Source organism: Scleropages formosus, chromosome 19 (assembly GCF_900964775.1).
Source record: "Scleropages formosus chromosome 19, fSclFor1.1, whole genome shotgun sequence".
NCBI lineage: Eukaryota > Metazoa > Chordata > Actinopteri > Osteoglossiformes > Osteoglossidae > Scleropages > Scleropages formosus.
The window spans coordinates 22,027,437-22,041,910 of NC_041824.1; the positions used below are offsets into that span (position 1 = coordinate 22,027,437).

A 14,474-nucleotide genomic window follows, 5' to 3' on the forward strand; every position below is an offset into this window, starting at 1 on the left:
TTAAAAAACGAAACATACTTGCTGTAAAAAATTTGAACACGAACACTGACGCGTGCAGGTCACTGTAGGAAAGGTTGTTGGGTGAGAATTAATCCCCTGGGGGGTTTAGAGGAACAGCGCAAACTCGGTCACAGCGGTGGGAAGAGGCTCCTCTGGCTGTGCAGTGAACGTCGGCGCCCCCTACAGTCAGCCTCACCCGCTCTGCCTGTCGATGTGAGTGTTAGGAGCGCTCCGGCTCGGGATGATTAAGCGCCCCGCATGAGCTATATTTGTGTCACGGTCCTTTGGGTCATGTGAGCACACAGTCACTGTTTGGGACAAGGGCTTCAGGGAATGGAAGCTTTACTTCTCTACGGGGACTTTTGGGAACTAGAGAAACCCCGAGCGCCGCTAAAGAAACACTCTGTCCGTTTCTCACGTAATCTTGGGTGAGCGAGCAAAGGGACTGAATTATTGTGAGTCATAATAGCATGAGTTTAACTTTACCCAAGAAGAAACGGTCTTATTGACGGTGCAGAGAGGGGAAGGGGAAGAGAGACAGACAGAGAGAGGAGAGCGAACTCCAGATCTTGAGCCTGTTAAGAGGTGAACCTCACAGGTTGCGGCTTCAAGCCCTAATCCTCCTGTCAGATCTCCTTTAAGGAGGATGAGAGGCAGCAAGCCGCCTGAATTAAGACACAAGCCGCATGAAGGCTTGGAGGAAGTCTGCTGCCGCCGGACGGCGTGAGCGCAGGAGGAGGGGTCAGGCTTGAGAAATCGTTCGCGGGAGGACTCCAGGATCTTGTCAGAAAAGGACAACCCGGAGACACGTCGCGGTGGGTTTGCACTGGGGACCCCGCCGACTCCTCGCCTAGACTACAGAAGGAAACTGCAGCTGGGTGCGTGAACAGTAAGTGAGATCTCCTGCTGACCTCTTCATGTTCCTATGTTCACATCAAGGGAAAGTGCCGTGGAGACTCCTCAAAGGTCTAATTCGGGTCAATTTGCATCTCGCTGTAGAGGCCACAGAGGCCATCGTGTCGTCTGCAGCCGGGTGCGGCGATGGCACACGCGGCACCGTGGAACGGCACACACTTCGTAAGCCGGCGCTGCACGCTATACGACGCGGTACCTTGAACCTGAACTTTACTCGTAGATTTCTCCAAATTTTTTTTTGCATCACGGCGGCTCTATTCATCGGTTCTTCGCCACGTTACACGCAAAGGAAAAAAAACGGGGAAAAAAAATGAAAACTTCTAACGAACATACCACGCCTTACCGTGAACTTACACATTAGTTTCCCCACAGAGCATCACAATTCGCACATCGCACTGCTGGCGAGAATATTGCACAGCCCAAATATTGCGCACAGAATATTGCAAAACTGTTACACTTGTTGCCTCATCACGCGTGATGGTTATTGCACACAGGAACCCAACCGCCTTTGTCTAATTCGCCGTTTGGGGAATAAAACAATTTTGAATCTATTCTATGCGCACCCTGGAACTCGAACGTGTCTCCTTGAAAACATAAGCAGGTGTTCGCCGCACAGCGCAAGCAAGAGAGGGGAAGCGACACTGAGCGTGATTCTCCTCACGCTCTCCTGCTGAGCTGTCGGAAAGCAGCGTTCAAGGGGCCTGCCTACGGCCTTCGAAGAAATCCAAAGTAACCGTGAGATGCGATGTCCCACCAAGCCTCAACCTCATGCGGGCGCAAGTGCATCGAGTTTGCTTCTTCCGTGGAGAGCGCTGCCAGCGTGGGAGGGCACGGGTGTTCGTGGGAAAACCGTAACCTCACCCTGGAGGTGGCAGCCCTGGAAGGAACCAGGAGATGGGCAGGTGGCTGAGTCTCGGGAAGCTGCAGGAAGCTGAGCACAACGTGGGCTGCAGATAGAGCTGAAAATGAGAAGGCGCTTCTACACAGTATGTGTACTCTTGCTTAAATCTCAGCTTTTTTATCACGCTCACTGTTCCCACTCAGCGCTGGTACTGAGGTGGCGTGTAACGGCCCCACGTGGACACATTCTTTGTGTGAGAAAGACTATGCCCACCACTCCCATCCTCTCCTCCCACGTACTTACTGCTTTTCTTTATTTGATTCGGCTTGATGTGATTTACTGCATTGTCCACTATGGTGGAAACTGCTCTGCTGGAGAGGGCACGCTGACTCTGCGAAAGGGTCCCACTTTGGGTCAGCCGGAAAAGTTTACTAAATATAACCAGTCAGTCCTGGGAGGAAAATACTAAAATATTCTTTCTTGCCAGCTTGGAAGAGGCATTCCTGAAGACCGCATCATCACATATGGGAGCAATAACAGTTGAATTTGGTTCAATTCAATATTTGGTGCTTTCAGAGCCAGTGAAAAAGACACTGAAGTAGTAGCATCATTGTAACAAAGAAAATGAGTCAACATTTTGCTTAAAGGCTCCGTCAATATATCGCTCAAACCAAAGGTCGTGCAAGACTGCAATAGAAATGCGTCATCGTGGTAACTAATCCCATGAGTCATTAAAATATGGGGTTTTTTAGTAACACGAAAATGGCATCATGATATGTTTTGATGATAGGGCTGTTCAGGCACACACACATTTTCAGAACCGCATATCCCATATGGGGTCGCTGGGAACCGGAGCCTACCCGGTAACATAGGGCGTAAGGCCGGAGGGGGAGGGGACACACCCAGGATGGGACACCAGTCCATCAGAAGGCACCCCAAGCAGGACTTGAACCCCAGACCCACCGGAGAGCAGGACCGTGGGCCAACCCACTGCGCTACCGCACCCCCACACTGTTCAGGCATATGTTGTCCAATAACAACCAAACCGTCAACTTTGAAACGAACCATCTGAACACAGAACAAGCTGCAGATGAAGTAAACTTTTGTGGTTCCAGTGTCAAGAATATTCTGTAGATACTGGATGGAGCAGTGTGGTAACACGTACTCTGTTTTTATACATGTTGAGCAAAGATGCTGCTCAGCTGACCGTAGCTCTCCGGGACGGGGGGGGGGGGGGGGGGGTCTGCTGGATCACACACTGATGACACATATCCGCTCAGAAAGGGTGATTCACAGCCATTCAAGGCAACAAGTGGTTTTCTGTGTGCTGGGACTACAGTGGTTATTGCTGCTAACCCTAGACCCAAGGGTTGAGGGTTCAAATCTCACCTCCAGCTGTAGCACCCTTGAGCAAGGTCCTTGCCCTGAACTGCTCCAGTGAAATGTCCTGGCTGTATGAATAATGTAGGGAGCTTGATAGTGGGAGTTGCTTCGGAGAAAAGTGAGGAAAAGGAATATTCTTAATTTTTTACATGCCTCTCGAAGTGTAACGGCTCTTGGGAGGTAAACTTGAACTGATTCCAAAAGACTGAAGTTCGCGGCGAATGCAGGAGACACGTCCAATATCTTTGAAACGTAAATGAAAGTCTTTCCACGGAACCAACAGCCAATTTCTTCAAACTGTATTATTTTCAATAATAATACATGTAATATTTTCATTATGAGTCTATTTTGTTGTGCAGTACCATAATAAGGTTTGTTCGTGAGTTTGACCCTGGGTTATGTGAAGGCGCGGAGTGAACCCGGGTGAATCCCCAGTGGCAGGTGCGGGAGCAGGTCGGCTCTGCACGTGAAGCACACGCCATATGCTGCATCTCAGCGTATTACGCCGAGCCGACCTTCCGCTCAGGTCACAGCGCTGCAAGCAAAACAGCATTTCAGCCATTTTTAAAGACAGAGTAAAGTCAGAAAGTACAGTAATCTCATGTAATTGTGCATTATGTAATTATGAGAAATTGTGCTCCAGTCTAAATATTTTCTTTTGGTCTGTTGGTCAGGTGTGGTGAATGTTTTCGTTTGTTTCTTAAAACGTTTGCTTGATCTACTGTTTCTCGTGCAATAATTATTCATTTCTTTAAGCATCGCTTATCTTTTTGGAGTTTAATGCTTGAAGGCGCATACGCTGCTCTCTGAATGTGGAGCTTGGAAGGTGATTCTCTCACATTTGGCTTAGAGTTTTCCCCGATTTTCCTGACAGTACGTATCGCACGAGCGTTGGAACGAAGCGCGGGAATACATCGAGAGTTTTGCACGGAATTTTTTTCCGGAAACTTGCATCATAAAAAAAAACATCTGAAAATGCATATAAATAAACAAGTGTCACGAACGCGGACGGGAGACAGGAGGTAAAGTTTGGACCCAAATGCGGGTTCGCTTATTCCGGCACGGGACACGGAAACACACAGGGAGCGCGGTCGAGGGCAGGAGTGGGTCTTCCGAGGGGCGAGGCAAGAATCGAAACTGAGCAGATGCGCAGGAGGTCAAAAGCCAGTAAATCGAGGGACAAGGACTGTAGAGGAGGCCAGAGCCACACTGACTCACAGGCCAAGCAAGTGAGCTCCATAAGATTCCGCAACCCAGTGCATTGACGTTGCTCCTTTTCTACCTGGCCGGTGCGATTTGCGGCAGGTGCGCTCACCTGGCTCGATGGCGTGAGTGTGACAAGTATGACCATCTTGATGGCTCTACATTTTAAAGGCCCCGACAAAGCGGCTTCACAAACACTCCGTGTGACCGACTGCTGGATTTACGGTCAGTAAATTCCGCCTGCAGCAAATGGTCATAATCATACTGTATCTGCTCTTCTTCACAAGAAGTCCTTCCCAGGCAATAGATCATTCATGTAACAGCATCGCAGCCGACAAATGGTATGCCTGGATATGCAGTACTGCTTGAAAGTTTGTGAACCCCTTGTGTTCCTTAGTTTTACCACAAAATGGTCAAATAATAAGAATCGGTGTTTCTCGTGTGACATAATAGCTGCGTAATGACCAGTTCAATATGTTGCTTTAGAGGAAATTATGTGTGTAGTAGAAACAGAGAAGAAGTGCAGGTGTAAAAATAAGTGAATCCCAAGCTGCTTTGGTTGAACAAAGTAGGTAAATAAAGTCAGGTGTGGAAATTATAATCATTTATGAAATTTATGTTTATTTTAAGATTTAACATTTAGGCTTTATAGTAAGTTTATGCAAGTTTATCATGAGTTTATGGGGTGACATGGTGGCACACTGAGTAGTGGTGTGAGAGGATGTGGGTTTGATCCCCGCTCAGTCTGTAGGGAGTTTGCATGTTCTCCCCGTGTCTGTGTGGGTTTCCTCCGGGTGCTCTGGTTTCCTCCCACAGTCCACAGACATCCTGTTCGGGTTCACCCATAGTGTGTGAGTGACAGAGAAAGTGTGTTCAACTGATGTATGGATGAGTAACCCATTGTAAGTAGTGTATCTAGCAGTGTAAGTCACCTTGGTGAATAAGGTGTGTGGGGTGTTAACACTACATAGAGTTCATTGGAAGTCGCTTTGGAGAAAAGCATCTGCTAAATAAATAAATGTAAGAATAATGACCATCCCATAAGGTTCACATACATTCAAAAAGCACTGTAGAATGTGGGATATTTTCCACAGCATTGTGCAAAACTACTGCTGTTCTTTATTTTTTCACTTATTCCTGATTACTCAACTCTTTAGTCTTTGAACAAACAGCTATGAAAAACGTGTTTTTTATTCTCACGTTTACTGCTTGTTGAAATAACTGGAAAAGGATGTGTAACTCTCTGGTTTCGCACGCTGCACTGACGAATTTTAATTAATTTCCCCTTTACGAACCATTTGAGGTAATATCAATGTATTTATTGAACCCTTTTGTAACGCTCTCCTAAATTCTATTTTTGTCTGAGATTAGAGATCTAACACATGCCTTCAGCAATTACAGAAAAAACAAAACCACAACAGGCGATGACAGAACTGGAGATGACAGAAATAAAGCGTGCATAGGACAGCATTGACAGTTTTGACCGTGCTTATGAAATACAGACTTTAAACACATGAAATTTGAATAGAAACACATTTCAACCTCAGGCCTTTTCTAAATTTCATGCCTTTAAATTCCTTATTTAAGAAGTACGGATACAACCGCGAGCTCTGCCCATATGTTCCTTTTCCATGAGGGTTGTAAGCTTTTAAAGATTTTGTTAAGGTTCAGATTGGTCAACGCATTTTACCTGGATTGCAGAGGGACCGCAGAGACCATGTGCTCAGCAGCTGCGATGCCACATGGAGCAATCCGTCTAATTCTTGTCAATCTGACCCCAGCTGACCTCACATCAGCCTCATCCTCCCAGTCTCATGGTAACAGGTCTTTCCGTGGTACGTGGCAAAACAGCACAGCAACATTTCCTGCAGCTACCATCCTAAACGTTAAACTGGAAAGCAGAGATACATTTACATTGCAGTATTTGTCAAAATATGTATAACCTCATAAGAAATCACATAAATATAAAGTATTTTCAGCATCTTGCTTTCCATTCGCCGTACTCAGCATCTGATGTCACCTCGGATATTCTTTGTGGAGTTCCATTCATATTTCGCCAGTCTTTCTGTTTACTTTCAGCTTCCTTCGGCATCTGCGTCAAGCTCGGGGGCACTCGAGACTTTTTGGAGACCTTCACAAAATAACTTTTATATCTCACTCCGCATAAAGTAAGATAAAGCAGCGAGCCATTGTTTAGATTCAACAGAAGAACTGGGGGCATGGGAAGGTCCAGATTTTGTTGATACAGCATTCCACAGGAAATTATGTAAGATGAAAAAAAAAAAAAACTGTCAGCAATTTCACGCAGGTCTTGATTAAGAATCATGTTTGTGATCTCCTGCGATGGAGAAGGAGGCAGAGAAATGAACTTTAATCTCACTATGGTAGGTTTAGTCGAAGGAATGGTTACCATTTTCAGAAGAGTAGGTGGCCTTTCTTATTCCAGCCAGACGAAAGCAGGGCCCTGGAAAAATTCACCACTCATTAATAAACCTATTTGTTTTCCTCGCGTTTCGTTGCTTTGAAGTAGATCAAGAATGTTGCGTTTTTTTTTTTTCCGCTGAGAGCCAACTTCCATCACTTTGTTTAGAGACTTTTCTCTCTGTTGCACGGGACAATAGGCTGTTTCGTTTGTTTTGCACCGTGTTGTTTCACCTCACAGAGAGATCGGTTATTATACAACACAATACGAATGACCTTTGGTGACCTGCTCTCACTGTGGTTACAGTTTTTTTTTATGTTTTTTTTCTTACTGGGATGTTTAATGATGCGGCTAGCATTACATCCATTTACAGCTGAATTTTAGGACAGCCTACATGAATATTTGTGCATAATCAGAACTTTTATTTGTTCCTAATTTTTATTGCTCTCCATGCCTTCCCCGTCAGGAAATGCGTGTGATGCAGGCTACAGAGCGACTCCTGGGCTTTCTTTGACCCCAGGCTCCAAAGAGCCTGATGGCTGGAGCACAGGGCACGGTGAATGAGGACCCCCATCTGGGCTCAGGCCCAGATGAGGATGCCTCGGAAGTGTCTGTCTCCGGGGACGACTCCGACTCCGGAAGTATGCTCTCAGAAGACTCGGTCCTCCCCAACTACGAGCACGACGAGAGTGGGGCAGGCCCCAGCACCACTCTGTATGAAGCCTGTGCCAGGAATGAGACCGTGGCACTGCGCAGAATGCTGGAGAGGGGCGTCACACGTGAGGAGGTCATGGAGCTGGACATCAATGGCAGAGTAAGGTTGATATTTCAGTTTCTCCAGCAGCCATGGCCTTTGCAGTGCCAGAATAAGCACAGAAGTCGACTGATCCACCCTCCGCTCTGTCTTTGATGTGTTGGATGACAGAATGGCCTGATGCTGGCAGCTTGCAAGGGTTTCATGGAGATTGTCTCTGGACTGCACGGCTGTCCCTTTCTAGACATCAACCATCAGGACAACGACGGCAACACAGCACTCATGATTGCTTCGCAAGCAGGTCAGCGCAGGAGCAGAGTTTGGACTTCCTTTGTCCATGTCTTCTTATCACAGCTTCGCCGCTGCTCTAACATTGTATTTCTTACCATAGGATTTAGCTCCAAAAACATTACGATGCAAAGCAAATGATTTTCACAAGTGAATCCAAACCCGCATGGGTTAACAATATGGTACATCTGTCCATCCATCTGTCTCTCCATTCATACATCCATCCACCTATCCTTCTGCCAATTCATAAATCCGTTAGTAATGAGCACTTGTCCTATTCAGTGTCACAGTAGCCCAGAAGCACAGGATGCAAGACAGGGTACACCTTGGACAGTACGTCAATCCATCACAGGGCAGTCAAACACACTCATTCACTTATACATACACAGACCAAGAGCGAATTTGGTGTCATTAATTACCCTGAAACACATGTTTTTGGACTGCGGGAGGAAACTAGAGAGCCTTGGGAAAACCCTTGCAGACACGGGCACAGCATTCAAACTCCACACAGACTGACACCTATTCGAACCCACCCAATCTGCTGCACTGTCGTACTGACCCTTTAAAAATGAAATCAGTGCACTTGTTGAAATTTGATTGGAAGTCATCGAAGGGTATCTTTTTCAGAGTAGCATTGCACGGACATTATACTCACCCAGATATCAGTGCAGCATTAACAGACATTAACGTAGATAGTGCAAACTACAAAGGCACAGGTGTTAAACTGCTTATCGAGCCAACCAGATTTAGCGACGTTGACTTACACAAGATCATGATGAGATGAGTTTGTTTCACTGACAGTCCAATTGCATCTCTTTGTGCAGGTTTCATCAGCATTGTGAACTACATCCTAAACTACTTCCCCGGGGTGGACCTGGAGGCACGGGACACCCGTGGCTTCACCGCGCTCATCAAAGCAGCCATGCAAGGCCGTGAGGATTGTGTGACAGCACTACTCATGGCTGGTAAGTGGCCTAGTCTAATGGTGCCGCAGGTGTAATGTTGCCAAGAGTGGAAGGTTATCCCAGTTCCTTCTATACGGAGTTCACATAAGGGCTGAGTGAACATTCAGCCATGGGTTTCTGAATATGCTTATTACACAAACTCATTATTTCTACGGAAGGTACTCATCTCCAGCAATAGAGCCTTTCAAACTGAACCAGGCACTCAATATTCAGCAGGTGCTCAGTATTTTAAACCCAAGCCAGCGATCAGTCTGTCATGTTTCACATGAGTCCAGGCCGCAAAGGCAGGGTTTGCCCTCATCCTCCTTGGATCAAGAAAAGATCACACAACTTGCCAAACTAATTACCAGCCGAGAGATCAGGGGAGCGTCAGAAAAATCGGGAGGCAAAACCGACCCAGATCAGCTAATGAATACGCCGCTGATGGAGACGCATGCATCGTGGGAATTAAGCAGCAGGTCTGAGGACACTGCATTTTCTGATCTCGTGGCTAATCTCTTGCTCCTCTCAAATGGAGGTAGATTAGCCCTATGTGGACTTGTCAGACCTATTAAAGGAACTGTGGAAACTTACTTGGGATAGCCATCACTAGTTCAAATTGGTTAACAAAGGTTAATCAATGCCAAATCAATGGCAATTAATAAATTCCCTCCGCGATATTTTTCTGCTTTGTATTTGTTCTGCAGCTTTCATGAGTTCCAGTTATTTTGCTTCATTCCTCCATAAGAAAGAGGAGGGGTTCCATCCATCCATCCATTTTCTTGCCTGCTTGTCCTTCTCGGGGTCTCGGGTTGGTTCCTTTTAATTAGGGGCAGTATTTTTTATGTAAGATGAAGGTATCGGAAGCATTCAGTTGCTTATCCACAATGAGGTAAGTAATGGTTCTAATAAGCTACACAACACAGGAACCTTGGCAACTAACACCTGCAGCGCCAGGTCCGCTTATGTGTCCTTATGAGCAGTTAGTCTTAGGCCATCTTGTTGTCAATAGCTATGTATAATCTTGTGAATCTGTGCATGTTTTCACACCATTGCACATTGAATTGCACTTTTTGGGCAACAAACACATGGAAATCTGAACAGGACACTGTGAGAAAGAGACTGTGAAGAACTTTTTATTGTCATCTGGATTTCTTCATTAACGACTCCTAAAATGTGATCTGGACTTCCAAGTCATAAAAGTAAATAAAGACAGTCTTATTTAACAAACACATGCATCATTTTACACTGCCGTGTCTTTATTGAATAAATGCTTTAAACAGTAAAGGTCAGTGATGGAAAAGTATATGAACCCTTATATGTACCAACTGGTGCAACTTCCTTGCAGTTGACAATAACCTCAACGAAACACTTTCTATAGCTGCTGATCACATCTGTGCAGCAGTTAGTAGGTATATGGCCCATTCCTCCATACAAAATTTTTACATTTTATGCATAATTTCAGGAGATCTTGGCTGAACAGCCTGCTTCAGATCACACCACAGCATTTCAGTGGTACTGAGGTCAGGACTCTCAGAATTTCCTCTATTGGTGCAATTCAGTCGATGATTTCCAACTGTGTTTTGGATCATTACTATGCTGCATGACCCAACCTCTTTTGAGTTTTAGATCACAGATGATTTAACATTCTGCTATAGAATTTCCTGATACAACTTGGAATTCATTCGCCCCTCAGTGATTGAAAGTCATCCAGGCCCTGAGACAGCAAAGCAGCCCCAGAGCATTATACTCCCTCTACCATGCTTCACAGCTGGGGTGAGGTGTTAATGTTGACATATACAATTTTGTTTTCTCCAAAAATAACACTGTGTACCTCATCTCATCTGTCCACAGAACACTGTCCCAGTAGTGCTATGGAATGTCCAGATGGTCTTTAGCAAACTTGAGGTGGCAACCACCTCAGCAACACCTCAAAACTCTTTCTTTAAGAGCTGGGGTTTCCTCTGTGTTAACATCTCATGAACATCACTCCTGATCAGAGTTTTTCTTATGGTAGGCCCATGAACACAGCAGACATTATCAAATGCAAGAGATGCCTGCAGGTCCTTAGCTGTCACCCTAAGGTTCTTTGTCACTTGGACTGTACAACATGTCCTTGCTCTGATCTTTGTACCATCCACACTATTAGGGAGAGTGGCCATGGTGCTATATTCCTTCCATTTAACTTACGAGCTAAAGCAACTCAGAATGGCACACGGTGGCATAGTGGGTTCAGTTGCTAACTGCTGTGTGGTGGGTCTGGGGTTCGATCCCTGCTTGGGGTGCCTTGCAATGGATTGGTGTCCCTTCGGCCTTGTGCCCTCTATTGCCGGGTTAGGCCCCAGCTTGCTGTGACCCTGCTTGTGGATGTCGGCTGGAGCAACTCTTCTTCTGAGGTCCTCTGAAATCCCTTTTGATCAGGCCATACTGTACTCCAACAGAATTCTGATGTGAAAAGCAGGTAACCAAAATTCTGTGTGTTTTTATGATTGAGCAGGTCAAACCCACACCTGAATTGAACTGAATTCCAGACTCATTGATCAGAATACCTGGTTCCAGTTACCCTCTATTGAATATTTCATTATACTATAGGTTCACATACCTTTTCCATCAATGACCTTGATTGTTTAAACTACACACACACACACTGGCTGAAACCCCTTGTCCCGAGGGGGGTCGCGGCAAGCCAAGGTTTAACCCGGCAACACAAGGCGCAAGACTGAAGGGGAAGGGGAAACACCAAGGACGGAACGCCAGTCCGTCGCAAGGCACCCTAAGCAGGACTTGAACCCCAGACCCACCAGAAAGCAGGACCCAGTGAATCCCACTGTGCCACCGCACCCCATTCTCAATAAAGATATGGAAATATAAAATGTGTGCTATTTGTTAAATAAGACTGCCTTTATTTTTATGACTTAGATGATCAGATCATGTTTCAGTAGCCTTTCAGTGCAGGAATCCAGATAATTCTGAGGGTTTACAAGCCGTTTTCTTGCAGCTGTATATGGTGATAAGTGTATAAACAAAATTCCTATGAACAAGTCATACAATAACTTATACTTGATCATTCAGTGCTCAAACTGTAAAACTGTAAAGGAAGCACAGTAATCTTATGCATTAATTTATTCTTCAGAGTGATTCAGCTATAGTAAAAGCTCCTGGGCATGGATCATGCAGCTTAGACTGCAGTTTAAGTCTGAATGATGTCATCTGCCTGTTAGGCGGTTCTGTAGAGGAAAAACATAACTATCATTGTTTACTCATAAGACAGAGAGTTAAAGTCGGACGGGTTATCTCAGCTGGCATAAGCACACTACACATACAGTAGTGCTCAAGTGCCTGGAGGCTGACTGCCAGTGTTGAGAGCTGTCTCCAATGGGCAGTCACTGCACCATGTGCCTCGCAGTCATCAAAGAAAGCCATCAGTTCCGAAGACAAGTAAAAGAGGGGTAAATTAAAATTATGTAGTAATTAATAGTAATTATTTCGTGTCCACTTGGTGGAGGTATTTGTTGCGTTCCGTAGAAAATTATGTATTCCGGCATCGGGGAAAAAGATTTTATGTTCACGGTGCTTACGTTTTCCTTGATTTTCCACATATCTTTTTCCATCAACAATTGCCCTGGGTAGGAGCCAATGTGAAAGCAGTGGACCTTGCCAAGGGGAAGGCTGCCGATGACTGGGCTTTGAAGACCGGTCGCTTCGAGGTCCTCCAGAAACTACGTCGTCTTGCAATAAGGCCCTGTGCCGAGCAGTTCTGCGAGAGCTACGTCCCTGAGTGGCCAGAACTAAAGGAGCTGGTGGCCAAGGCAACAGCTGCCAAGAGCAAAGGGGAGCGGCTCACTCAGTGCCTGCGCTCAACTTTCACCTTCAGATTCCCCCAGGATCCCCAGGACAATGGCGTGTTAGATCAGATGGTGCGCATGACCACTAGTGTCCATAGTCCACTGGTGGTCATTGGCTGCCGCCCACTCTGTCCCACAAGCCCCCCAGAGGTGGGGAAACAGCGTCTGACCGTCCCTGAGCTGATGCAGAGGCACCCCGGCAATGAGTTGGCTGATGGGCCCACGCCACACAGCAACGGTTCCATCTCCTCTTCCGAGTCCTCCGTCAACTCATCCTCGTCGGTGTCGCTGGCATCCAGCTCCTCTGACTCCCAGCACAAGGGCAGCGGGTTCTCCAGCAGCATGCGCAGCTACCTCCCACGCAGCCTCAGTCACCGCAACAGCGTCTTCCCAGCTGGCTGCATCCCTCAGATCAAGGTGACCAAGTCGGGAGAGCCCACACCCAAGAAGGAGAAAAAGAGGAAAAAGTCCAAGACGCACCTGGAGCCTCCTGTATGGAAGTACAAGGAGGCCAAGGAGGAGAAGAAGAAAGAGAAGCTCAAGGAAGAGCAGGAGAAGAAGGACAAAGAGAAGGCAGAGAAGCACAAGAGGAAGAAAGGGAAGTAGAAGGGTCACGGGAGTGTTCGGGGCCAAGCTGTTGAGGATGCTGTGGGCAAAGATCATCCAAAGTTCTCTCATTTTCAGTGACACTATGTGAACAAGGGGAAGGACCATCACTTTGAATGTCTATATATTTATTTAACAGGCTGAGGAAAGAAAATGAGCATATATAGGTCTGTTGGAAGCACCATTTTTGATGGCAATTTGAAATATTTTTCTTATTTGCATAAAGTTTAACTTAACACAAATGGATTTACTATGCAATTTCCTCTGCACTTGGTTCCAGGTTGGTCCAACTTTCTTTTGTCGAGACTCAACTCAGTCGACCCTTCCCCACTAGTTGTGGCAGCGTACGTAAAACCAGCACACATAAACATTTCTGTTTTATAAAAATAAACTTTCTCTGTTTGAGAGCTCAGGGTTCTTAGCTATTTATCCTGCTGCTAAAGTTTTAATGCCTCGAACTGGATGAAGAAATACAAATGGGACTAGATTAAGACAACAAAGAACTGATCGCCACAAAACTGCAAAATAATGGCATCTCTGTAAGGTAAGGAAAACCTGCGACACCGGAGCGACTGCACACTTAGTAACACTGTTATGGCTTCTCTTTTCATTATGCTTAAAATTAATTCTTAGCAAATGTGTAGGTGGGATACTGTAAGTGCAGTGAAGTCAACTACGACTCGCGTTGGCCGTTCACGTGGTTTTCACACTAAGGGGAGGGTGTTGGAAAACTTTTGTGCAATACATTTTTTCAGTGAAGACAACATGATTTGTGCTTTGAAAACTTGAGCTACATTTATTTAACTATAACCATCTCTGCAAACGGCGCAGCAAACCGTATCCACAGCATCCAAAACATCCAGTTTACTCATATACTGTACATACATGTACAGTTAATATATTACAGGTAATTACCGAGGAGGCACAGATCAGGTGGTGATCTACAGAAATTTTACAAGATCTCCACATTTATATAACGACAACTGTAACAAAAGATAATGTACAGTATTAAATACTTGAAAAGATACATTCTTGGTGATGTGTTGTTTTGTTTTCTTTGACATTGTTAAGATGACCAGGAAATCACTGTCTCTGCCTAGGAGGAACAAAACCCAAAATCATCCAATGTTTTCTTCAAGTAAATTCTTAAGCTACTGGACACTATTTTAGGTTGACTGAACGACTGTGATTTTTTTCATTTTGCATCACATTCAGTCAAGCACAAAGTTCCTTCTACTCAAAAGAGGTTGTTCATCGATAACCTTCCTTCCCA

The 14,474-nt window shown here is 45.5% G+C and overlaps 1 protein-coding gene across 1 annotated transcript; it reads left to right on the forward strand.

Moving 5' to 3' along the window:
• The first annotated feature begins 804 nt into the window (after positions 1-804).
• ankrd33aa (ankyrin repeat domain 33Aa) lies at positions 805-14,176 on the forward strand. Its single transcript, XM_018760232.2, has 5 exons — positions 805-889; positions 7,231-7,578; positions 7,690-7,819; positions 8,631-8,771; positions 12,381-14,176. Exons 2-5 carry the CDS (start codon positions 7,300-7,302, stop codon positions 13,199-13,201), a joined length of 1,371 nt encoding a protein of 456 aa, XP_018615748.2. The 5' UTR covers positions 805-889; positions 7,231-7,299; the 3' UTR covers positions 13,202-14,176.
• Positions 14,177-14,474: the final 298 nt, after the last annotated feature.

Bases quoted from the DNA above. Each gene is read 5' to 3' on its own strand.
- ankrd33aa (XM_018760232.2), top strand. From the start codon at position 7,300: ATGGCTGGAGCACAGGGCACGGTGAATGAGGACCCCCATCTGGGCTCA. The intron at 7,820-8,630 runs GTCAGCGCAGGA...CTCTTTGTGCAG, and splicing joins CATGATTGCTTCGCAAGCAG to GTTTCATCAGCATTGTGAAC. The intron at 8,772-12,380 runs GTAAGTGGCCTA...TGCCCTGGGTAG, and splicing joins GACAGCACTACTCATGGCTG to GAGCCAATGTGAAAGCAGTG.